The sequence below is a fragment of the Thermobia domestica genome, chromosome 8 (assembly GCF_964235325.1).
Source record: "Thermobia domestica chromosome 8, izTheDome1.hap1.1, whole genome shotgun sequence".
Lineage (NCBI taxonomy): Eukaryota > Metazoa > Arthropoda > Insecta > Zygentoma > Lepismatidae > Thermobia > Thermobia domestica.
Genome location: NC_137461.1, coordinates 87,180,247 through 87,207,943, shown reverse-complemented (window position 1 = coordinate 87,207,943; position 27,697 = coordinate 87,180,247). Strand labels below are relative to the sequence as shown.

Genomic DNA, 27,697 nt, shown 5'->3' with positions numbered 1-27,697 from the left:
GAGGTCATACCATATGACCTTTTGGAAACACTGCGAACTGTAACGCAACGTAAAAGTTCGTGATTATTTCCGTAATTGTTAAGTAAATAAAGGCAAATTTTACGTTAACGACACGTATGTTACTCTATGAGCCCGTGATGAAGGAGGTTTATGAAAATTGCTGAATTTCTCATTACACGAATGGATACCTCTTCTATTTGTTTTCTTCTTTTCGTTTCGTTATTGTTTTTGTTTTGTGAGTGTTTTGTGCAGAAGAGATAAGTAAAAATTAATTTGGACTATGTCCTCAATACGACGACCAGAGCACAAAGCACCTCCAGAAATAGTAGGTATTTTGTTGTACTGTAGGTTAAAATAAGATACAGAGTAATTTTGTTACTAATTACCACTTACCCTGTGTGAGTGGAAGTACAAGTATGATGATATTCGACTTGTACTACTTTAGTGCGGTGCAGAGTGAAAATGGGGCCCGGGGCTGCAGTGACTTAGTTGCATTGAGATATAAAGTGTTTATGGCACATAGTGATATCTATGGAAGAAATAATGTATCATTTAAATCAGTCATTTGTGTTTTGATCTCACTTACTGGATGACAATACTTCAATGTGCGCGGCTATTGTTGCCAAAACTGAAGTGCAAAATCTGGGCTGGAGAATGGATGTGGAATCGGTGCTGATGTAGTTTTGGCGCACCCCATTTTGGAAGATTTATAGGTGAAATTGAATAGTTCGTATGAAAAGTTATATTCATAAGGGACATACCTATTTCTGCAGACGACAAAATTTTATACGAAGTAATACAGCTGTATTTCACGTTTACAAGTGTATGGTTTCTAGTGTAAAATCGGGTTCACTCGAGCAGACGGCTCTACCAAAAACAAAATTTATAGGTAAAATACGATGCCAAACACTTTTCGTAAAAGAAGTAGAGTGTGAATATATGGAATTTCTGTTATTAGATATCTTATTGAAATACATTTTGAATGGGAGTGTAACTATTTACTGAAGCGGAAGGATATAAGAATGCGAAACAGGTGGAAATAAACGACATGAGTGTTCTGTTCGTGTTAGCAATGGGCATCTGCGATGGATATAATGCAAACATATGATTTTATCACAAAGAATTGTGTGATAAAGAGCGTCATATTATAAAGTTTTTGCAGCGTCATAGTATGTTGAAGCGTAGAATCAAGTATGCGAACTGTGGAAAAGAAGTAAAAATTCAAAACACACTAATTTCTCCTCGTAGCGGGCCATTTACCCGGGAAACCAGTGAAGCCATTTTGAAAGTAAGAGTATTACGATTATTTGTGTTTTTGAAGGAGAAAATTACTGCGGATATTTTATGTATTTTCTACTATCCTTGTTTACGCGTATTCCCTCCGTCGCTGACGCGCCTGCTCCCTACTGACGCACCCCCTCGGTCCGGTCGGTCCCTCCTGCTGCGCTCCTGCTCTGACTCGGTTAGATTGCATTCGTGCTTTTAGTGGCCACCTAAATTTTGTAGAGCCGTCTGCTTGAGTAATGCCGTAAAATCATTACAAGTGCTTTACAGTGAGTAAAATAAGTGAGTGCGTAAGAAAGATGACTCTATAGATGTTATTTTCCACCGGCGGTGTATTTCTGCACGGTGTGCACTTTTATGTTTATAAGTAACGTTACTAGTGTAAAGCCGTGGAAGGGTTATTGAAACTCGCATATTTGCTGAAATCCACTTATTTTTCACTTCTCGCTTAGGCATATACCCGCCATCGCTGACGTGCCTGCTTCCTTGGGACGCACCCCTGCGCTTCCGCACATTCCTACCAGCTTCGCCCTACTCTGACTTGGCTAGATAGCATTCATGCTTTTGAGTGGCCACCTAGCACATGTTGGTTTGTGATTTTGAACTGTAGTTCTTATGCCGTACATCCAGAAACCGCATTTATACGCAAATCGAAAAAGAGCTTTAATTTTTCAACAATTATGTTTGGTGGTCCCCTTAAATTTTATCTATGCCAAGTGCGATATTTTCATATTGCCCAGCGCAAATCTCTTAGGACACAATAAGAAGTAAATTAGTGAAAGAATTACAATTTATCGAGAATTAGGCCCTATTTCCAGTGGTGCTGTTCTAATCTTTTATTAACTGGTTCTCTCTCTTTCTCGTATTTTTAATGGCAGAACTTACCATTACAAAATGCTTGTATTTTGAATATATTTGTAGGGTTTTTTCGCTGACAAATCAAAGTATTACAAAATGATAGTATCGTTATAATATTTTAACTTTAACTTCATAAGGTTTAATTAACCAGTCTTAATTCTTCGAAATTCCATACTGTCGTTTTCCCAAGAAGATCGCACACAAACTCTTAGGTCACCGATGATTCTCAAGGAGGAAGTGCTGCAAAAAGAGACAGGTGAAACAGGATGTAGAGAATTGATATTGACCTTGTTTTTCTGGAATCCAGGACGGTTCCTATATTTGAAGTTTCCCAGTGTCGACTGTACAAATAAGTTCTCTTCCCCGTAGATCACAGATTAGACGTTGCTGCACACGTGTAGGAGGAGGGACATCTCGTTTGTGAACAAGTTTTTGGCCATCTTTTGACTTAAGAGCCTGCCTTACTAAAAATAATACAAAATTTCCATTTTTCTTTTGCTTAATTATTCATCAGTGAAAGGAGATATGTAACGCAACTTACCACAATCATAGATAATGCTATTCTACAACAGAAAATATGAACCTGAAGAATGTTCAGTGTTGCCATCCATAGATATTACAGTGTTGCCAGAAAAACAATTTCCCTAAAATCTAAGTTAAGGCAGCGAATAGAGTAACAAACTCAACTGTATTTGGTTACGTATCATATTGTTTTGGTTTCTTGTGAACTACTTTTTAATTAACATTATTATTTAGTTTTAATAACTGTATGTTAAAACTATTCTGTTTATTACAAACTAAATACAACTATTATTTAAAAAGTAGTTCACAGGAAACCAAAACAATATGATACGTAACCAAATGCAGTTGAGTTTGTTACTCTATTCGCTGCCTTAACTTAGATTTTAGGGAAATTGTTTTTCTGGCAACACTGTAATTTCTATGGATAGCAACACTGAACATTCTTCAGGTTCATATTTTCTGTTGTAGAATAGCATTATCTATTATTGTAGTGACTTGCATTTCATTATCTCCTTTCACTGATGAATAATCAAGCAAAAGAAAAATGGTAAATTTTGTATTATTTTTAGTAAGGCAGGCTCTTAAATTTACCCTTTTTGAAATTCTTGTCCTAAATCAGTGAATGCAAATAAATTCGATTTCTCGAAAAATTCAAATCTAAAGATAAAAAGTTCAGTATGAGATGAATATCCGATGAATTCGGTTTTTAATATTGTATTTTGCTTGGATCGTTCTGTCACAGAAAATACTATTTCACGAAGAGTTTCTTCTCTTTCAGATGCGAAACCCCTTGAAAGAACAGAGTGGGCAATGATTCAAACCAAAAGTTTTAAATCTACGTATTCCCAGAAATAGCAATACTAGTGGGAATGCGAGGGTATTTTCAAGTGGTAGTTACGATTGATAAAACAACTAACTCCAGGAATGTGTGTACCGTAAATGCAATGCTGCGATAGCCACAAGACAGAGCTTTATTGTATTGTAATACACGTAGGGTTCGTCACCAGTCATGCTGGCGTCTAGTAGCGTTTTCAAATCTCTTCTGCATGATTTAATTTATACAGGCTGTATGTTCTCAATTTTCCAAAACAATATAAATATCTTAACTATATATAAAATTACATGAACTGACATAAATTAAAGGGGTACTTCCAGTTGACGTGAAAAGTTGAAATTTGGCATAATTGTAGCTTTCTGAAACTAACCGACAGGACAATTGCCAAAAGTGAATATTTTTAATTCTTAGGGGGTCTAAAGAGGGGGTGAAGAATTTCTCCACGTTATTTAAATGGGCCTTTTTTTTATATATATACCTATAATCTCATGTTTTAGGTACTTGGAATTGAAATAGAAACTTGAAATCCGGTATGCTTGTACGTTTTCTTCAGCGTTACCTAAGTGATTCATCAGATATAAGAATTTCCCACCGTAAAGTGGTTTTACTGGCAATTGAAAAATCTTTCCCATGTTTATATGGGACGTCTTCTACACCCCAAAATGTTTAGGCACTTCCGGCAGGATTAGAGTAATGAAATTTGGCATGATTGTAGCTTTCCAGGACTAACCGACAGGAAAATTGCCAAAAGTGATTATTTTTAATTTTTAAGGGGTCTAAAGGGGGACGAAGAAATTCCCATGCTATTTAAACGGGTGATTTCTTGGGATACAAAATCTTATCTTTTAGATAGTTGAAATAGGAAAAGAAACAATAGAGTTGTGGGTTTAAGAGGTGCGAGGCCGTAGGCCGAGCAGAGGCGGGAGTGTGGGGGCGAAGCCCCCAGCTGGGCAATCTCAGGTAATATGAAGAGCAAGTTCACGAAATTCGCGCTGTTGATGCAAATTCTGACACGTAAGAGATGCGAGGCCGCAAGACGAGCAAACTTGGGGGTCTGGGGGCCGAGCCCCCAGCAAGCCAAAGGCTAGGCTATTTATAAAACTGAAAAGAACTGAATAAAATTATTTGTTTAAAAGATTGTACATAAACCTGAGAATAAGAATAAAGATTACAGAAAAAACACGTTACGTAACGAACACGCTAACCCACTCCTCCCTCGTGTCATACGCAAGGCCGAAGCCCCTCTCCGCCTTTGCCGCGTTACGTAATATGTGACGACCCCTTACATATGTATCACATTCATTACACTCACAGATCCCATTATACTGGACAAAAACCCTGAATTCCTATTCAAATTTCTATTTGCCCATTCAAATTTCTGTCTGCCCATTGAACTGAAACAATTGAAAGTTGTTTATTTGCACAACAATACAAGCGAGCGGGAAAAGTACAGGTGTTTTCACTAGTTTGTTTGGCTTCTTTCTTTCACTCTTTGTTAGGTCATGCGTGTGTGTGCTTATGTCTGGGTATAACAAACGGTTCTGCGATCTCGAAATATTTTAAACAACCGGTTGTAGCAAACCGGCTGAATAGCACCACTGGATACGCCTAAACTACACCTGCACCGTTGAATCTTCTGGAAGTTACAGTCATTTTCGCATCTATTCAAATGGCTGCCTCCAGCAAAGTGACGTTTAGGTAGGTCGTTGAAACTGATACATTATTTCTTCCATAGATTGCAATATATGGCATGATCGGATTATTAAAGGTGGCGCAACATTTCATTGCTAGGCTAAAAAGATTTTGAAAGAATCTCGTAACGTTCATTAAATATAGCATCTGGCTTCGTCCCTCAACAAGCTTCCTTTTGTTGATTTTTGAATCAAAGGTATGTATTGGACTTTGCTTGACATGCGATAAATAAGCATAGCTAACTTCGGTTTAGAAATTTTACGTTCAACGGACTGTATATTCCGAGCATTTATACATTTCGTGGTTCAATTTACTAAAATTGAAGGTTGACACTCCCAAACATAATTTATATTGAACTAAATTTTCATTTCAGCAGCGGGGGCTCAGTGGTAGAGCGTTCACCTCTGGTGCTTGGGGTCCCGGGTTCAAACCCTGCTCCCGCCAAGTGAACTTTGTGGTGGACAAACACCGTGTGCGTGGGTTTTCTCGGGGTTCTCCCACTTTCTTCATTCCACCATTTCATTCATTACTCACCATCACCGTCTCCTTTAGCCTAACCGGCATAACCGTGGGACGTAAAACTTAAAGATTTCATTTTCATTTCAGCAGCCCGCGTCCATGGTTATTATGTATCTCCTCAGAATTCACTCATAACAATGTCAGTTGTTAAGGAGCAAAACATCTTAATCTCGATACACAAATATTGTCATTCATTCCATGTTATGAACACAATTACTTACGAGTACAGCAAATTAGGCCTATATTCCAAATGTTGGACCGAATTCAACATAAAGAATTGACTGCTAAAATATTTAAATATATACAGGTTGTATCACCCCATAGGTCAAATACTTTATGAATAAAAGTCGGAAAAATGGAAAGACAGGAAATATAATAGATATGATTGTAACCATATTGTTCGTATAGTTAGGGAACAAGGAAATTGCCTATTAAACTGACAACGTTGCTTTTTCAGTTAACGTAAGATTGATAACTGAAAATGTTCTACAGCCTATCTGCAAACGAATACATAAATTCCTTTTGATTATTCATATATATATATATATATATATATATATATATATATATATATATATATATATATATATATATATATATATATGTGCATCCGAAATGGAATCAGATTAACCGATTTAGCTTTTAATTTTATATATCACATTTCCATATAATTTAGACATTAATTTCCATATTCGATCTTAAGACTGCCGAATTAAATCCATTAAAATGGATGGCAGTGTTTAGTGATATGTTGTGTCATACTTACCTAATCTTTCGATCTGATGGACAGAACGCATCTCACGCTCCAGGTGTCTTCACCTAAAGGTCAGCACTTATTCGTTCAACAGACAGACTTCTCTTATACCAAAGGGGAAAGTGTATTGAATCACAGCACAGCAACTCGTTGGTTCCAGAAATTTCGTGCAGGTAGTAAAAATGTTCAAGATCACCCAAGTCCGACCGCCTCAGGGTAACATATTTTTAGATCATACGAGACGTTATTGGGAAAAATCCATCCAGCAGCACGATTGTCAAACAATCCCGACATGTTCCAATATACTGTAGTGTGTCGCCTTCACAAAGTCGGGAAAAGCATCAGGACCTAGCACGTTGTGCCACATGAGTAGACCCCCAGCTCAGCTCTAGAGGAGAGTGAGTGTACTGCTATAAAATCTGCATGAAATGCGTTTCGTGAAACGCATTGTCGTATGTAACGAAAAGTTTTTTATTTATTTATTTTTTTTTTATCGAATGTGTAAAAACAGTGGTTAAGGAAGGGCCAATCCGAATGTGCAGAACCTACCATCAAACAGAGCCATTTCAAACATAAAGGCATGGTTTGTGTGTGTGGCAGAATTACGAGGGGGTAATTCACTTTCGTGTTTGTTCCTAACGGTCGTACCATCAATACCTAGCTTTTTTTTTTTTTTTCAAACAGTTGGAGCATATGTGTGCTGAACTACTAAAAAGATATCTTGCACTGGTGAATCGAAAGCGCGCCCTGGTGCTTCAGGATAACGCAAAACCACACTTCACTCGAAAAACGCAACAACAAATTCAGGAACTTGATGGCATCAGTTTGATGCTACACCCTGCATATAGTTCTCACCTTGCCCCTTCGGATTACTACCGGTTTCGGTTCATGGCACACTTCTGAAATCAGAATACTTCAGCAAACAACAGTGTGTGGAAACAGAAGACTGACTTCTTTGCCTCTAAGGTGGTATCGACATTGAGGAACTGACAAGATGGTTGCAGGCAGTCCAACACGAGGGGCTATACTTTGAATGTTAACTTTATTGTATTGTAATAAATAGAGGTAAGCTGTATACCAGAATATTGCAAGACTTATGACTCATCTTTGTAGCATGACTCCACACATGGCTATTACCATATGTGACACCGTAGCAGATTTTGGGTATCATATGCTCTAGCACATATTGTACAGTTTGGACATTTCTCCGACCAATTACCATCTCTATGTTCTTTTGAAGAAAATTTCACAAGAAAGTGATTTCATTCGGATGGGATGTGCAGCATGAAGTAAGGTCGTGGCTTCGACAGCACAATCCTAATTTCTATGAGGCAGCCATAATGAACTTGTGAAGGATTGGGAAAATGCATGAACCAGCTGGAAAACTATGTTGGGAATAGTGTATATGGCACCATTTCACGAGATCAATTTGTATGAATCTAATACTTGCTGGGATTTACAGGACTTTTATTCTTACTTTCCGATCCATTCTCGTAATTAACTAAAAAAATTAGATATCTTTGTAACTTTGTCTCTCAGTTTCAGCAAGTAATGACAATAATGGCAGAATACCTATGATGATAGTTATAATGTAACTTTGTCACCTATTTACTTTGACAAATTGTGTAGAATCTTGTAAGTGTGCATAGTAACGTAGCTAATTGTTTAATTTGGCTAAATGTCCGTGGAACCTTGTAAGTTTGGCTACCTGTTAAATTTGCCCTAATACTTGTGAAACCTTGTACGTATGATCATACTATTACTGTGTAGGTTCATTATTTGTTTAAGTTGGCTGTTTTTTGTGAAACCAAAGATCAACTTAGACCGATGTTATTGGACAAACGTGACACGCTGACATAGTATCAGGAAACTCCATAGATGGAATGATACAAGGAAACTCCATACATGGAGTGATCCCGTCAACGGCTGTTCTATTATGATGTGGTAGTGTAGGCAAATGTTACTGTTAAAGAAATCTGATATTTTATTGAATTATACTACCGGCTCTTAGGGGCCGCGGTGGCTCAGTGGTAGAGCGTTCACCTCTTGTGCATGGGATCCCGGGTTCAGACCCTGCTCCCACCAAGTGAACTTTGTGATGGACAGACACCGTGTGCGTGGGCTTCCTTGAGGTTCTCCCGTTTCCTCCCACCGTCTCCTTTAGCCTAGCCGGCATAACCGTGGGACGTAAAACTCAAAGATTTCATTTCATTTTCAGTTACTACCGGCTTACAAATGTTCATGTGAGTTCTTCTTCTTCTGATACTTTTGCTTTCCAGTGCTACTATACCATTGTATGTAATATTCTTTACTTTCGATACCAGTAACTTATTGATAATGTAGCTTGTTATAAACATAATATGCATTTAGAATACTCCACTAAAATTTGTTAAATTGCCATAAAGACATAAGTTGTTTATACATTGTACGTTAGAATTAATTCACATTGTTTTGTTTTCCAGTATTACAATGAAGAAGAAGCGAGGAAGTACACACAAAAGTGAGTATTGTAATAACAAAGTTGTATTGGATTAGAAAAAGAAAACTATGGTTAATTTTACTCTTTCTTAAGATTTTGTAACTTTTTGTTGAATCTATATATTACTTTATTATACAAAGTGTTCGGAAACAACACCAAACAACTTTGAGAACTGAATATTCACATGTAAACCACACACACACACATAAATATATATATATATAATTTTGCTGCCGATGTTCCCATTCTCCTCATCAATCAAATAATAATAATAATAATAATAATAATTATAATAATAGAAGCATCCTTTACAAGATATACCCCGCCTAAAAGTGGTCGAAATTGTTTGAGAATAATTATAACTCGAAAACGGAATTTTGGTTAAAGCCCGGGTAAACTACATAGTTTTTTAAACATAGATTCCAATATTGTCGCAGTGGGTATGGAATGCATGTCAATTTTCAATTTTTGATCAATCATTTTTCGTTTCTAGCAAACCTCACGATTTTCCTTTTATACTTCGAGGCTGACCCTATCGCCGTCCCTGTTTCATATCCGCTGATGCCTTAATGGCATATAAGATCAGAATAATCACTGTGTTCTTTTACTCAACCTTGATACAACACTTTGTTCGCGAGTTATGGCCCTTTGTTTTATCGTTTTGACATATTTTTCCGCGGGCTATAAATTTAATATGACGCATTTGTGTGCCCATGTTAGTCTATACTTTTTTCGTGTTTTCGTGGGGATTAATTTTCTAAAGTTGTTTGGTTTTGTTTCTGAACACCCTATATATTAACAGTTTAATTCATAATAAGCAGTCCATGGCGGTATATGAATTCAATGCACTACTTTAAATAATAATAAAAGGAACTAGAAGTGTTGCGTCTAGTCCAAGATCAAATCACTGGTTCTAAATTCGAATATTATTACGCTATATTAATAGTATAGAAGTAAGTACGCGGATGTTAAAACTTAAGAATGTCTAAAAACTAAAAGGGATGGGCCGATGTATTTCCGCCAATATCCCAGCATTATTTGTTTCCAGTGGTTCCAAAGACATGGCCTACGTATGAAATTTACAATGTTTATGTTTTATGTTGACTTAGCGAATATAATGAGAGAGAGAGAGAGAATTGCAATTTTTGCTTACATTTCAAAAGAGGGAACTTTAAAGAGCAAATAGATCAAAGATAAGGGAGGTAAGGAAACGTATTTACATAAAAATAAAGTAAAACTCACATCGATCCATTTTTTTTCTAGCAGACATATTGATTGGAATCTATAATCTGAATTTTCGCTCCGTGCAGATAGATTGAGAGCAGAAGTGACGGAACAATTCGACTCATCCATTGCTTGTTCAACCACCAGCACAAGTGTATATCGCGGCTATGTGTTCTTTTATCAATTACCTGGGAACGTATGGCCTGTTTTGAGTTCGGTTTTTGATAACTTATTATCTGTAACAGTCTACTTCAAAGAAATCTCTGCTGATATTGATCTATTCGTTCTGAAGTAGAGAAAAAATGTATTGAGTTAGACATGCATTTTTGTGACAACTGTGTCGCATATACCATATTTACCAAGTAAATAACTATTGAATATTGTACCTTATGCATAGGTAAAGATTTAATAGTTGTAATATTGGTAATAAATAGTTTTCGTTTACTGTTTATTTTAAATAAACATCAAAGCAGTTATATTACTCGTGAGTGAATTGGCAAGCTGAAATCCTCTGGTATATTTCGTTAATTCTGTTAACGTGGTCAGCAAAGTCTTTCCTGAGAATCTACTCGACTAACTATTGCATCTTTCTTTTGCTTATGGTATGTGCGGGGAAAACTAACTTTCCCCTTGACGGTAAGAACAAATACAAACGCTAAAGCTGAGAAACTGATCTATAAAAACACTGTATACAAACATAAACTGACTACCTTATTTAATTTTCTAATTACATTGTTATTATAACTAGATTCACTGATTCTTGGTAGTGATTGTGGGATATTTTTTTCACTCGAATACTATGGAGGTTTTGCTACAGTAGTGTTGCGTACGGGATTTCTTTATTCTTATAATTTATGGTGTAATGCCATTGTTTATGTAAGCTGCTTTTATCCAGACTTAATTTAGAATTCGGATTCGAGTCTTTCTGTTAACGTTGAATAGTGGGTTTTTATCTTTGGAATCCCTTGTGATCTTTGATTCTGGTGGTACTGATTCTTTCAGTTAATATGTTAAAATGCAGACTTTAATATTTATGTTTATTTTGTTTTATAGTCCGTTGGAGACTAACGAATTCACCTTTGAATATTGATGTAGTACCGTATTATTTATGGATTAAATATTCTGTATTATCAAATACATTTTTTATATTAAGTAGTTGCTAGATATGCATGTTCGTGCGTTGCTTTGTTTTTCTATTAATGATGAATGCTAAGTTATTATCTTTGGAGCTCTTCTGCTGGTCTAGTGGCTAGCGTGTGTGTCATTGGTGCATGTGATTCTTGATGAGAGAGCACAAAACAAATTTAATTTCATAATCAATTACTTTCATTAATCTTCCGTTTTCTTTAGCCTAAAGGACATAAAAAAAATGAAAAAATAAATAATAAAACAATCTTTGGAATCCTTCCGACCTTGTTTCTGCTGTTTATGAAACAAAATTCGTCATACTTGTAGGTTCAGCGCAGCACAGATATTCTATTCGGAAAACGCTTTATTATTTCCCTTTTCAATGAGATGACCAATATTACACTTCAGAAAATAAATGACAGTACTTCATACGGACGGAGTACATCCTCTAAATACTGTATAATACGTTTATTTTGTACTAATCTCTGATTTCAAAATTTTAGAATAGATCTCGTATTCATAGAAACGGGTCTTCTTTCTAGCGCAACAGTTATTTCATTTAAATATCAATCATTTCAGTTTCGTTTCAATATCATACAACTTCAACAACCAATTTTTGCTAATAATCTAAATTTTCGCCTCTATAAATATTATAGATATAGATATTCAGGTTCTTGTTAAGATAATATCCCAGCAAAGAACTCCCGGTACAATACTTGGTTACTTCAGATTCTGCGGATTTTGCCTGTTTATGAGTGATTTACATTTAACATATTATTTAAATAATACATATCAAATTCCGATTATAATTCTTTTATTGCTTATTATTATTTCAGGTAACAAGAATAAAGTACAATGTTCGCCGTGAAGTTTCGTTAACATAAGAAAGGAAAAAATATATACAGTATTAATTATTAGAGTTTAAAATTTGTTACATATTTGAAATATATGTACTTAAATTGTTATAGAGTTCTCAATGTATTTCATTTAATAAACAGAATTGAACACATATATTGTTATCTTTGCTTTCTTTGCTAGCTCAAACATAATTGAATAACCTCATGTTACTGGTTACATTCTTTCAACTGACTATGTTTTCTCTAAGTATCTGTAGAAACCTGTGTTCACTGATATATCGAGTGTTTAAACTTAACAACAATTCATAGGGTTTTGTCCTCCCTTTTTTTTCACCCTTCTGCGTTATGGCTATCATGATATTATTTTCATATTCTTATTATTGTGATTGCTATCACCTACAGGACGTCATGCGTGCCTCTTTCAATAGAACTTCATAAACTGTCAGGCTAGCATCATCTTTATTTAAACAACAACAACTACTACTACTGTGCATACGATGATGAACCATAAAATATATACAAATGAACGTGAGTATGAGACGAACATAATATGATTCATGACAGCATATTATCTCATGCAGAGGGAATGTACAATTACAAATCTATGTGGACAATGAACGAACAGAAGAAGAAAAAACTAATATATATATATATATATATATATATATATAATGTGGAACTACAATCAGGTTTCTATTCATCACAACTTAGGTTAGTTCCAAGGGCAGCAAGCTGACATAGTCGAAAGAGCTCTTGCAAATGAGGTTAATGCAATATCACAAGCAAGTATCGGCTTTTTCCTCAATATTTATGATAGATTCAAAGTAATGATATCAGACCAACTGCAATATAGTTTAATAAAACAAATTGCGAAAGGCGAGCAAAGTCTTATGAATGCTATTTTCCCCGAACTAGTTCATACGTTTATCTGCACTTGTATTTGGTAAACAGGAAAATATTTTTAAAAAATTACGAATGATTCTTCCTGCGTTGAGTGAACAGTATACTAATCAGAAGAAGCTTAATTGTTACCGATAAAATTTATATCTACATTGCGGAAAATTTTAAGTATCAGTGTGTGCTCAGTGGAAAGATAGCCATGGAACGTTCTTGATGTGTGACCCTAAACAAAATTTAGTGCATCATTCGCATTATGACGACTGCATATTTTATACGAAGACGTTCTATATACACTGGTAATCTATTTTGATTAGTCTACCACCAAAATACTCGTTCACTTTGATCAGTTACTCAAAATTATGAGGTGGGACCAACGATGCTACTGTATGACGCCATCTTGGAAACTGAGCTCATCTTCCTCATAAATGTAAAAAAAAAAAAAAAAAAAAAATCAAAAACACATTACCTTAACTGCAAATTTTCAAGAACCTGTCCCAACGGTGCACATGTTTTCCTTTTATTCCAGGTAAATATCCGCCCTGCTAGGCTAGCAACAGACGCCTGTCTTCGGTTAAATACTCCCGGCCATTGAAATGGCGGAGCCAATATCGCAAACAGGGAATATACGAAAAAGGTTGTTTTATATAATTTTGTTGAAGTTGATTGAAAATCCAAAAGAATATATTTGGCCTAATGCTTAATTTTTATCAATGTTTGTCCGAAACCTGGGAAATTTGCCACTTAATTATTTCAACTTGTTACCAGCTTCATCCGCTGTTTTTGGTGTGTTTCAAACTTCTTTTTCTTTTTCTTCTAAACAAACTTACTTCCGGTATTCCAAATCAAAATACATACATATCCACTTCTATAAATAAATATAATTTTGTGAAATAAATTTACGGATATACCTATTTTTCATTGTTAATATCTCCTAACTATTTATAGTGGCGAATAGAGCACTTTATGAATTATAAATTTCCGGATCTGGAACTTTATATGAAACAAAATCATCACTTCCAGTAATAGAAAAAAATCGAAAAACACCCGACCCAGACTCCAAACTAATCGTGTTACAACATAAATAGTTTTCAAGATAGAAGTGTATACTGTACGTATTTAATAATTCAATTTACCACTCCCAAATATTCATAACTAAAAAATAAATAATCAAAATACGTATTGGGTACGTATAATATAATATAAACCAGTTCTCTGATGATGTACCGAAGCTAAATGAGACGCAGACATAGAGATTAACGTGGAATTAACAGAACCACATAAACTCCCACTGGGAATCGAACTCTGACCTCCTACGAGAAGATGCTGCTGCTAACCATACATTACGAGGAAACTCAAATGCGTTTATTTTTAATTATCACGGCTGCTACTACACAAGGTCGGTCTCGTCTTATCTAATTTGAATATTTCATGCAAAATACCAAGAGTTACTGATCGTTACTTGAGTGGTACATTTATATGGGCCATGACAATTTAATTCACAGAATAGCTGCTGCGCAACATTAAATAAATCGGATCGTGTGTGTCCAACTTGCTGGAGACATGAACCAATTAAGTAATTCTTTACGAAGTAGAAGAAGACATAGTAGTGCCCATGTTATACTAGTGGCGAGAAGAGGAATCCTTGTTCAGAAACCCATAACAAAACATGATCCTTTGTTATCACTTTTTTCCCCCACAACGCCTCTAGGAGAAACGAATATTTTCTGACATTCCTATCACAGCATGACTACTACGAAACGTGTAGTATTCCCTAGTTTTCAAGAATATTCCCATCGTTGGTCGAAGTCTTTTTCCCGCATGAAGAGTACTTCATAGGTGATAACATTTGTTGATGCATGTTCGAGTAGATTTAGTTCTAAGATGGGTTACTTGGAATTAGATTGTAGCTTGTACAAAAGTGTATGTGTTATACAGTGAAATTTTTCTGTTCCAGTTCTCGAATGATGGATATTCAGCTTCAGATGACCGAAAGAGCAGTTGAACTTTTAGCTTTGCCAGAAGATGTCCCTTGTTTCTTACTGGATCTTGGCTGTGGATCTGGATTAAGTGGTAGTGTTTTGGACGACTATGGACATGTATGGTGTGGAGTGGATATATCAACTGCAATGTTAAGTAAGTTCATGAAAGTATATTCTTAAGAACCGAAGTGAAACAAAATATTAGTTTCTGAAAGTAAGAATTAAAAATTACTACTACTTAATTTTACATAATCAATAAGAATGGAGATAATAAAGAGGACACGATAGTTCAGTTATAAAATATTCAATTTTGGAATCAGATTACATGTATAAGATAATAGACTATGTTCGTCAACTTAATGTATCAAACCGTGTATGATTTGTGTGTATATGTATGTGGGTGAATACGTGCTGAACCTTCCTTCATACTTTTACTACTGATGTCTTTTCCGCTGTCATTGGAACGTAATATCCTCCCCGGTAGATACTAGCTTTACGCATATACCTTTAGTTGTCAAGTGGGGAAAATTGCGTGCTGCTGTGAAATCTAAGAAATAAGTTGAAGAGTTATCCATATTAAAATGATCGAAATGTAGTGGTCAAAAGTCCTTGGAAACAGCTATTCTTACAGTAGTCAAGTTCGCAAAAATTGTAGTGATCAGTGCGGCCTCTTTGACATTAGCTTTCTTTACATGTGTCACATCAGCTTAACGGCTGGTACTGTAACTACTACACTATTTTCTACAGTTTCTTGCAAATAATATAAGGAGAAAATACATACAATAGACTTTAATAGGACAAAGGATTGCGGACTTAATCTATCGTCTCCATTTGGATTTCCGTATAGAGAGCGTCTTGAGAGTAGACTTCGGTTGATTTGAAGAACGTCCCCTCCAACACTGAGGCTATATAAGACATGAATCTATAACTTAACATGGGATTCGAATCATGAGCTCTGCAGGACAAGAACCGAACCCAGGTCTTCTATGCCGAAATACATATGCTGATCATATAGCCAAGAGGAAGCTCGGGCGTAAACTTTAGGTCGAGAGAATAACAATGTGAGAGGAATAATTGGAGGAAGAATAGCGTGTAATGCTACTCTCTCTTGCAGCCTGCCTTGTTGATTTTGAAGGGCTTCGCTCGAATATTTCCCTCACTGTGGCCACCTTTTCCTCTGATATCGAAGTCGAGGACCTACTTGATCTCTTAATGTCCACGACACTTTCGGTAGTGATTAATTTTCTGTCGCAATTCCTAATTGTTTTTGCATCCAGAACAGTTTGCCTCCCATGTTGACCCTTCTACCACAGTTGGAACCTGAATTACAGACTGCAGCAGCTCAAATCTTGCTGCAATTTTGGCTCTTTCCTCAATGCTTAATCGTCCTGGCATCTCTGTGCTTTCAAAGGAACAACTAAAGCTTCACAAGATCTGGTAAAATAATAATAATAAAAAAATGGCATACTTAGTCTATAAAACAAGTTAACTTTCATTGCTATCTACACATAACATCAGTAGAAATTCACAATTCAAAATAAGAAGTTACTTTCCACCCACCCTGTATATGGAGATGCCAAGGTTGAAAACCAGATGAACTCAGTTGATTCGTATCTTTCTTTTGTTCTTTTATTGATAATCAAATTGAATAATTCATTGTATTTCTGACTCTTTGAACTAACTACAGTAACTTGGACTAAATTAGATCTTCTGTACTATGTAGTCTTTTGTGAAATCGTCTGTTTATTTTAATAACGTATGTAACTCTGTGCAATGATTTCACTTGTGCAGTTGTATATCTTTTTCTCCTTGTAGCTCTCAAAATATTCGCAAGCATGCAAGATCAGTAGAATGTATTTCTATCAGGTGTCCTTCATAGGTAAGTTTGTAGATTCGTCGCCTTTGTATTCAAGGGGTCCTGTATCCGAGTCCAGATGAAGAACCATTTTTCTTGGGTGCAGACAGAGTAGTGGTTCGGATCCACTTAAACGTAAGGTTACCAGATTTCCCAGAGATCAAAAACCAAGATCTTATGATTTTTAGGGGAAAAACAGATGTATAATGTTAAAGATGTACATATAACAAACAAAAACATACATGTTTTCACATAATAATGCAAAATAATTTTGAAACTGCAAAATAGTGGAGCAGTTTCATTGAAAAAACAGTTGCAACATACAAAACACAAACAAATATACTACGAGTTCCCGGTGGGAGATCACGTGGCTCTGATTTCACATTTAGCAGCACGTCCTCGTTTCATAATATCGGTGATGAAAGAGACGCTACACTCAAATCAACCAACCAAGTATATTACACAAATCTTTGTTACGTTTTAAGTGTATTTTAATGAAGATTGCATCTCTTAACAGTTTTTTGTAAATTCAGAGATACCTACAGGACATATTTACAAATTTCACAACCATTTGGAGTTCTGCTTTTATTAGTTCACAGTAACTTTTGTTCCACTCATAGCTATATCACAATCAGTCGAAACTGCGATATGATTGAGACGATATTGACAGATGCTAAAACCAAATTATTCTTAATCATAAGGTTGGAATGCCGGCTAGATAGGAGATAAAAACGCAACTTGTTGTACTTTTACTCTAAATACTAATTTACATCGTTGGGTTCCGTTGTTAACAGTATGTGTTTGAAATGAGTTCTTCTAATTAAAAAGAAAAAATGCAGTGCCAAAATTGTACAAAAACATTTTTAAAATATCCAGGTGTATAATTTATTTTATTTATTAGGAAAAAGGAAGAAATAGTTTTACGGGAAAAATAGAAATGTATAACGTGCGAGAAAACTAAAACTCACCGGAAAGAACATAAGATCTGTCAGGCTTTTTTAAGCTGTAGGTCCCGTTCTTCACAACCCCGTTTCTATAAGGACGGTAGGGCCAAACTTAACTTTTTTTGAACCATATGTTATCTAAATAAATAAAGGAAAATATATTTTTTTTTTTGTTTAAGTTTAAACCAAAAACTTTCTTTCCAGCGTTGTTTTTGCCAACCCTGGCGTATTAGAATAATAAAGTATTCCGTATCGACGTTAGATTAGTATTGTTTGACCATTAAATTTTGCAGATTTTAACTTGAATAGTATGTGATTTGAACAGGACTAGTTCCGTGTGAAGCGTTTTATTTAAGTACAAAGAACCATTTCGAAGGTAATGGAAATTAATGTATGTATAACACTTGACTTATATAAAATATTGTTCCTTTATAGACGTTGCTAAGGAGAGGGAAGTAGAAGGTGATCTGATGTTGGGAGATCTGGGCCAAGGATTGCCATTCACAGCAGGTGCATTTGATGGTGCCATTAGTGTTAGTGCCTTGCAGTGGTTGTGCAATGCAAATAAGTCGACTCATAAACCTGGAAAGAGACTGTATAAATTCTTCTCCACACTTTACGCATGCCTGGTAAGTCTTTGTTGTTGCTTCTTTGAAATGAAATTAATTTTTAAGTTCACAATCTTGTTATGATATACCGTGAAAGGTTCAGAGTAGTGACGACAAAAAGGCTAAATAAACAGCGAATTAATTGGTAGTAATACGGTGTATCTATAGTGATTGCAGTCGTGGTCGAGTGTAGAATTGTAATGACCTATGTGTTTTGTAGTTGAGAAGCTTTGAGTATTGTAGAAATGCCTGTGGTACAACCCCTACCTTCATTGAAGAAATGACAGAACCTAAGGTGTAAAACTTGTCCTACATTCGACTCCGGTCGATTTTTGGATATTCCACAACAAAAAGAGTACGCATACAATTTCCCGTTCAAATCTAATGCATTTATTGCGCAGTCTGTGTTGGCGAACACAACTTGTTATAACACTTAATTTGGCTATTTGTGTTAGTATTCCGAAGATTCTTCGCACGATTCTCCCTTGTTCCTCAGAAAGAGATGTTCAAACACTTACATCATTATCATTTCCGCAAACTTCTCTCGTGGATTTAATCATCTTAATGACCCCACTTTACAATACAATTTTTTTTCCATGTTTACCTACTATACTTACCATCAACTGAGGTTTCTTTTTTATTTGTTGTTTTAATTCTCTTTTCTAGTTTATCAGTTTTATTTTGGTTTATTTTTTGTTCTTAATACTTTGATTATTTTTTATGTCATAATTTATATTTTATAGTTTACTCACTTCAGTCAGTACATATTGATTTATTGTTCTCGGCATTAATTATTTCTTTCGTGCACTTGTGTTAAATTTAGACACTCTGGAGGAATTTGTAGTTCTTGAGGGAAGAAAGGCTAATTTGAAGAAAAATGTTCATTTTCAATAAATTAAGTCACTACTCTTAACATCTGGTGTAACTGTGAATTATGAATTTTCTGTTCTTTCCTTAAGTTTACTGCTAATGAACCGAATCAAGTTTTATGCGAAGACAACAGCAAACACCTGTATTGCAAGGATATCAATTTTATGAGACTGTTGTTTTTAGTAAACGAAATCGTTGTATATGTTTCACTCGTGTACACAGGGTGGGGTGGGGATCCCCCACTTAATATTTTTGGAAGAAAATTCTTCAACTAATAAGTTAGAGGGGAGTAAATAAAATAACATTATTGCCAGAAGTTTGCAAATTCATTACAGTCATTCGTACGTAATTAACTTATATGTATGTATTTAAATGTAGTTAACGTGTAATTAATTGATGAACTAGTGGTTAGCAGTATCTTTACCGTACATAGTTTAATAATTGTGATTGTTTAAATATGTGAACTCTTTATGTCGAAATATCCCAATGCAAATAGTATATTTTTTTTTTTTTTTACACTTTCGTCTGCCCCGCCCCCACATCGACTGTTATGATTTCACACTTCGCAAATAGCCAAGTGATCCCAAAAGAACATCGCCATTAATTTGTCGTGTAACTTGAATTTTACTGACTGCAATCGGGATTCGAACTTGGACAGTTCCTAAATTCCAAGTTAACACACAATTCAGCATGCGCGCCTTCCTGGACAGAAATTCGAAAGCAAATTCGAAATGAGTTTGTCCTAGATGTAGAAAGATTGATCAGAAAGTAACGCACAATCCATTGCAGCTCGAGAATGGTAAGCACTAGAAAAAATAAACTTTACAAGTAGAGGCATTGATCGTTTGCAAATGTCATTATATGATCCATTTACTTCAGTGCACTGCAGCCATCTATGTTTTCCTTGACATGAATGCACGTCGCTAAAAGTCTTGAAGTGGTTCACATTTTCACAAAACACACAATGAGTTAATTAACTCGAAACTGTTTCCCATACAGATGAACCTTCAGTCTTCCAAGCAAAGAGAAATCCGTTTTTTCCTGGTTGGGACTGCATGGAGATTGTGGTACCTTTGCCTATTTCAATTGGTCAATCTTCTGAACTGTCATGTGTGCAACATCTTGTATTGTCGTGATGAAACTTCATGTCCCTTGAATGTAATTTTGGCCACTTTGTAAACAAGATATGCTGCAGCTTGCCCAAGGACAAAGTCACTCTTTGGTAATGGTCATCCCACGTTCGAAAACGTCTATGAAAATCATCCCCTGATCCCAAAAGAATATCGCCATCAATTTGTTGTGTGATCTGGCAAGCAGCAGCTATTTTTGACGCAGAGAACCTGAATGCCTCCATTCCATTGACTGCCTTTCGCTTCCAGGATCCAAATGAAACAACCAGGTTTCATCACACGTGAGGACGCCAAGAAAGCATTTTGGATATTCTTCAGACACTTTGTAGAAGGTCATCAGTTCATCATACACGTTCTTTCTAATTCATCTTCTTTGTCAAGAGCTGTGGAAACCACCGCCCGCAAATTTTTCTGTATCCCAATCGTTAAATTAGTGTTAGCACAGATTTTTTTTCCATACTTGTGTGCACCATGATCTGTCTCTTGGTGGTCTTTTTGAATAAGTTCCTCAATGACTGATGCGTTTTCATCGATTGCGGTGGTTGACGGTCTACCTGACCCTGGCTGGTTCCGGATGCTGTAATCACCACTGCGAAACCTCTGAAGTCGTCGACACACACCACTTCGATTGTCTCCATAGACTGGCGATAGATAGATAATTTTATTTCGTTAGTGCTTACCATTACCGAGCTACAGTGGATTGTCCGCTACTTTTGGGCCGATTTTTGCATTTTGTTTCTTTACATAAAGCATTAACATCAAGCAAAGAAGGGAACATTATACAAGGTAATTGAAAAGTCGCGCACATCAGGAAAATGTATTATTGTAAATTGGATTGCAGTTTAGTAATTGTATCTTCTGGAGAGGCTATTCCGCGTATATGTTATCAAATTGTACTTACCAACCAGTTACAAAAATCCATGAAATTTAGGTGCAGCAGTGTTCGATGTGTATGTGATGAGTTGTATATTTCGGTACAAGTAGATGAGGAATTTAAGGGTTATGGGAATATCAGGAGTTGTAATGCAGGTCAAAAGAGGAGTTACAATTTTGCCAACGTACAAGACTGAATAGTATGTTCATGTAAGGACTTGAAAAAGTAAGGAATTTCGTAACTAAGGGACTGTAGAAAATGTATGCTTTCTACGTGATAGTATGAGAAGGTCAAACTGATGTGTAATACAGGACAGATTTGGATTGGTTAATTTGGGTTTAGCGTCCTGTTCAGCACCGAAGCTGTATGAGACATGGACTTACAGCTTAACGTGGGATCCGAACCACATGGGCTTCACCGGGAATCGGACTCTTGTCTCCCGTGCCTTTTCTTGGTGGAGATATGGAATATTTCAAAGGATTAATTCTCCCAATGAGGATGTGAAGGTTGAGAGGACCTTCAGTAAACATTTTGCAGGCTTTCCACCGACTTGGAAAATCTGGAAAAGTCAAAAAATTGATCCTACTTTTAAAACAATCCTGGAAAAGTCAGAGAATCTCATGAAAACTTGAAGAGATCTGGAAAAATCCGGAAATTTTAAGTACGAATTTTTACTTGTCAGAACCTATTTCTCTTTTTTGCCTTACCCGGATATTAGTAGCGGATATTTTATTAAATAAATTTTATTTTGCAAAATCTCTACCTACGCACATTATATATACATGTATGTGCATAGTAGATGAGGAGTCCCCTGGTTGGAAAAAGATATAGTTACTTTTTACATTATATATAAACTTGGAAATTTGTAAATCGTGATTTGGAAAACCTAGAAAGTCAGAAAATTCGTGCTTGTCAAGTAAGTGGGAAACTTGTTTTGGGACGGAATGAGAATATTTTCTGGTTTCAGGTGAGAGAATTAGCAATATTCAGGGGTTCCTTAAAGCAATGATATTGAGTGGGGAAGCTAGTAGTTATTTGCTGATAAGGTTGAGGGTGCATCCCCATTCGGAGAGTGGCCTTTGGCGTGGTTCGATTCCCGGCGGGAGCTCATGTGGTTCGGATTCCACGTTAATCAGTAGGTCCACGTCTCATATAGCCTCGCTGCTGAAAGGGACGCTAAACTACAATCAACTCAACTCAACCATTCGGAGAGTGTTGACGAAGAATCTTGATGTCGTTGTTGGCGCTGTAAAACAGAAGTTCGTGAATGGCTAGGGCTTAAGGTAGTGAACGTTTGATATAATAAGGTTGGGAACTTCAGAAGTGGAGGTGTTACACACTGTTTGGTATAACTCAGTCTTGAGACATCCATTTTTATAGTCCGACGTTCACACCAAGGAAGGATCAAGTGGATGTGACGTAGAACTTGTTTACAGATTGTAGGAATAATTCGTGTTGATCGGCCTTGGGTTCATGTTAGGAAAGTGTCGTCTGCAAATCGAAGCTAGAAGACAAATTGACAAGATGATGAGTGCAGTACTTGTTCCAGGAGCCCCATGAAGAGCTTGGTTGTGTACTTGATTTGAAGATGGTGGATACGTTCAATTGTAAAATTGTTCATAGGCACTAGAACAAACTGAGATAATTCGTTTGGGATTGTGTGCTGGCCTTTTGAAGTTTCTGTCATACATTTAGCAAATTTTGACCATCCTTAGGACCATGTGATGAAATATTGGTGTATAATGAAGTGACATTTGTGGAATGAGGGATAGCATTAGGTGATAAAGAGGTTCGGTGACAAAAAATCAGTAATAGATAAAAAGCGGTGCTGTGTCTGAGGAATGATGGGAAAGGTTTGACGTTGAGTTAGAGCTAGTAGTCGAGAAAAACGAAAATGCGTTCAGTGAGACTGCAAATATTGCAAACAATAGGTCTTTCTGGCGTATCTGATCTGTCGGTTTTAATTTGAAGATAGGATTTAGGTGTTTTGTGTGTTTTTAAGGTAAGACCTCGTTTGAATATGCCCTCGTACGGTCCATAGTTTGATAGGTAAAACTGGATTTTTAATGAAGAAATTATGGGTGAGATGGCATTCTGAGAAAACCATTATTTTTAGTACCGTCAGCGCAACCGAACATATCTCGTCCTTCCGTAACCACCAAATGATGCCCACACTACACGAAATAAATTATTTTCGCTGTACACATCACTAGATAAGGAGGGATTCATCCTACTTCTTCCTCTCCTTATTTGATGATGTGTTTAGCGCGAGATCTTATAATTAACTTTCTTGTATGTTGTACAATTTTCATGAGGGACTTAAACAGAACTAATAGAGGTTCACTGAAATTATATGTCGTTATTCTAGAAACTTTCACTAACAAGACTAATTGAAAATGGTTTATCTTCACGGATTCAGTTGTCATGGCAAAGCGCATGCAATTCAAGTGGTATCGATAGCTCGTGATAATCATACTTAATGGATGGAAAAATACGAACCGTATCTACCAGACAAAACTTAAAACGACTTGACTTGAAAGTAGAGAAAGAAAATAAGATGTAAAGTTACAAACTACCTTAAGAGAGTACATTAATCATGTATCAAAAGAAATATGAAGAAAAAAATGTAATAACTCATATAACTTAAGACAGACACTTATCAATCACAAAATCCAGATGGTTTGATTACGATTTGGTCTTCTGCGTGCGTGTCAGAATTGACTGCTCTACTACTTAGCCGTCAAAAGTCAGCTTGTGTGAGTTGACTATTCTTCCACTTAGCTAATATTCTCTTTCTGCTTATTTATTGTCATGTTTAAGATGTGGAACCTATACGGTATCATATATTTAAATATAGCAGTTACTTATATGATCATTTCACTGATTAAATTCTGACTACTGTTTCTATTTATTTATTTATTTTTATTTTCAAGCTTTCGGCCCTCTCTTAGACCTTTGTTCGTATAATTTCCACTTTGTTCATACTGTATTATTATTATTATTATAAGCTAGGACAAATAAATTTATAACAGTTCCATTGTTGTCCAAGCAAGTTCCTCTATGTATTGTATAAAACATGTAAGAAACAGTTTTAAAATATTGAATTTTTTAAAATTTATTTTGTAATCTAATTTATGCGAATATTCAATCATTCCCTTACAGAGTCGTGGTGCTCGAGCTGTGTTGCAGTTTTATCCGGAAAATAGTGATCAGATAGAACTTGTGACATCACAGGCTATGAAGGCTGGTTTCTTTGGTGGCATGGTGGTAGATTACCCAAACAGTACAAAGGCTAAGAAGTTCTTTCTGGTTCTGATGTCGGGAGGACCTCAAGCTCTTCCGCAGGCATTGGGCACAGAAGACGATGAGGAGGCCAACCATGTTAAATATTCAGATAAAAGGTACGTGAAAAACGTTAAGGTTTGTTCTAACATGTATGAAATCTAAGTTCTATATATGTCTTATTCGTATTTTTATGGAACTTTTAGACCAATATTTATTTTGTTTGTTACAGAATATGCTGTGTAAAATACCGGTAAGAAATTGAAATTAACATGTTGAAATTGTTAAATGACAACATGGTACATATATTATAAGAAACATTAAATTCGAACATGGCACATATACAATATGCGCCAAAATATACAGTACTGAAATGAAAAGATGAACAAAATTACATTATTTTCATCTGAGAGTTTATTTCTCCTCAAAAGAAATTAATATACACATTACATACATACACACACACACTATTAGCATGTTGATTTATCACGGTATGCATAATGTAAGTATTCAAGGTGTGCGCCGCCTCGCTGTAGACAGTGTTCATATCATTCACGCAGATTCTCAAACATATCCTGAAACAAAGGTTGCTGCAGACTCCTGCAAAAGGAGATGATTTGCTCATGTAATGCTGGCACAGTTCTTGGTGGATTTCGTAGCAATAGACAGCATAACTGTGTTACTTGGTGCCGTCTTATTAAACTCCTCTCGGAATTGTTCTGCCACCTTTTTCAAACTCTGTCCACCTTCACGACCGCTTCCGTATGAACGGAAATAATGCTTAACTCTAAATACTTTTTCCTCCGTCAAGAGACCCATTTCTAACAACAACTGCACAACACAACTTCCTTTTCCTACTGCGAAAACATGCAGCTAGAGCCAAACCCAGTTAACAAACGCAGCCACGTGTCCGAGTTGCGCGAGTTTCAGTACACTGTATATTTTGACGCATACCGTAATATAAAAAGCATGGTGAGAACTTATCTGGTACCTCTTTGTCTGCCACATATAAATATTTAGATGTGAGCTCATGACGGACTTTGTAGACTATCTCGAGAAAGGTATACAAAAATTCATCGCATAATGTTCTTAATTGGTTTCACGAAAATTCCGTGCGATGTTATATTAAAAAAAAAAAAAAGTTAGAGGTCTATATACATACAGTGGCTTTGAATTGAATTTGTGAAAGAAATTTAGAATAATAAGTTCAAAAACGAAAATATCTATTTTTATAAACTAAATAATACAGAAAATTCTTTTAAACGTATAAAAGTTGTAAAATAACAAAACAAAAATATGTAGTATTTCTTGAATTAAACCTTTCAGTTTTATGTCCCACGTTATGCCCTATAGGCTAAATGAGACTGATAATTAATGGAAATGAATGATCATAAAAGGAATATCTTGTTTTCCTGTGATTGGTCGCCCACTGCGAGGAGCATCTTGGACATAGGAATTTCCAGAGCAAAAGTGACTGAACGATCATTTGGCTGTTGCTTTTGATAACTTATCTTCTCCATGAACAACATTTTTTTTTTCATACGCTTGCGCCTCTTTCAAAATAAAATTGTAAAAACGTAGCGTAGTTTTGTGAAGAGTTCACTCTTCACGGTGCAATACTTTACTTCTGATTATAAGAATGCCATCTACGAGCTTCAACAGTTGGCTGTCAAATGGCATTAGGCCTGATCCGCTGCGACTTACGTACTTGGAGATTTCGGACACTAATACCATCTCGCGCGCAGAAGGGTCTATACTTTTTAGACTACCTGATAGTACACATGGAGAAACCTAAGTCCAGATTTAATGAAGCAGTGGAGGAGAATAGTAATAAAGTTTTCAACAGGAGAAGGTGGATATTGGAGAGTGATTATTATGGAAAGAGCTAAAAATGTTTTAAGTGTTGATACGTCAAGTGTTGTATATGATGTTGGAATACACCGGCAAACATGTTGTTGTATATGTGTTGTAAGTGGTTTTGTATTTAAAGAACTTCGTGTATCTCATAGCCAGAGAACTCGATTTGATATTATGATATCTAGGGTAAGTGACACTTGATGGTTAATAATAAAGAAAGTAGAGCGGATTAATCTCATATATTTGAGCATTTGTATTAAAAATGTAGTAGATCGTATCTTATACACATCGGCCAAATTAGTGATGCAAACACTGATATAACTGAAGACCTTGTATTTTAAAAATATTGAGAAAGCAGACCTATTGAGTATTCTTTGTACTCAAAATGGAATAGAAAATGGGGTGCATCCTATACATCGGGAAATGAAGTATACCTTGTTTTTTTCCTCTGGATTTCATACTGAAAGCATTTAGATGGAATAACTGAGGCTTAGAGCCAACTAATAAAGGTAAATTTGTGCACTAAGTAGTAGAAAGTATAAATGGACTGTACTGTATTTAATTAGGCTGAATTAGGTTTACATTATTTCCTGTGACAAAAAGAAAGTAATGATCTAATTTGAGATATTGTTTATTGAGATTTGAGAATAGATGACCTAATTTGACTACATAGGTATACATACTACATTGATATACATAGTTTGCCTGAGAGTTGGCTTTTCGATTGCAGAGAACGTATAAAGCAGGCAAGGGGAAAACCTCTGAAGAAGAGTCGAGATTGGATTCGTGAGAAGAAAGAGAGGCGACGACGACAAGGCAAGCCAACAAGAGATGACACAAAGTATACAGGAAGAAAAAGAAGCGGAAAATTTTGGTAATAAGTATTTTGTAACATATTTGTTATATATGTAATAAAGATATTTCGTTTTCAAACTGTAGAATTCTTCATCTTACCAAACTTCATAGCATCTGATATATATATATATATATATATATATATATATATATATATATATATATATATATATATATACACAGATGGTGATCAGAGAAATGGAAACACCTGTAGTTGGCAACACGTCAGATGTATGGGTTGGCAGTGGTGTCGTGGCGCCCGCAGCGCCGAACCGCTGGTGGTGGTGTGTTAGGTCGGTCTCCATACTACGTCAGGCGCACTGGAACAGCAATGTCCAGTGGCTGCAGCAGACGGAGATAGTGTAAAATGGGAGACCTCTCAGATTTTCAA

General features: G+C 35.9%; 1 protein-coding gene across 2 annotated transcripts; it reads left to right on the top strand.

The window, feature by feature from the left end:
* Positions 1–27,384, top strand: LOC145693026 (18S rRNA (guanine-N(7))-methyltransferase). 2 transcript variants are annotated; one of them, XM_081768692.1, is made up of 6 exons: positions 1–325; positions 8,927–8,964; positions 15,007–15,185; positions 18,266–18,459; positions 24,475–24,713; positions 27,182–27,384. In XM_081768692.1, the coding sequence occupies exons 1-6, from the start codon at positions 281–283 to the stop codon at positions 27,327–27,329; spliced, it is 843 nt and encodes a 280-aa protein (XP_081624818.1). In that variant the 5' UTR covers positions 1–280; the 3' UTR covers positions 27,330–27,384. The 2 variants fall into 2 exon arrangements, with proteins under 2 accessions (XP_081624818.1, XP_081624820.1); XM_081768694.1 differs by lacking the exon at positions 1–325 and adding an exon at positions 465–713.
* The last annotated feature ends 313 nt before the right edge of the window (positions 27,385–27,697 follow it).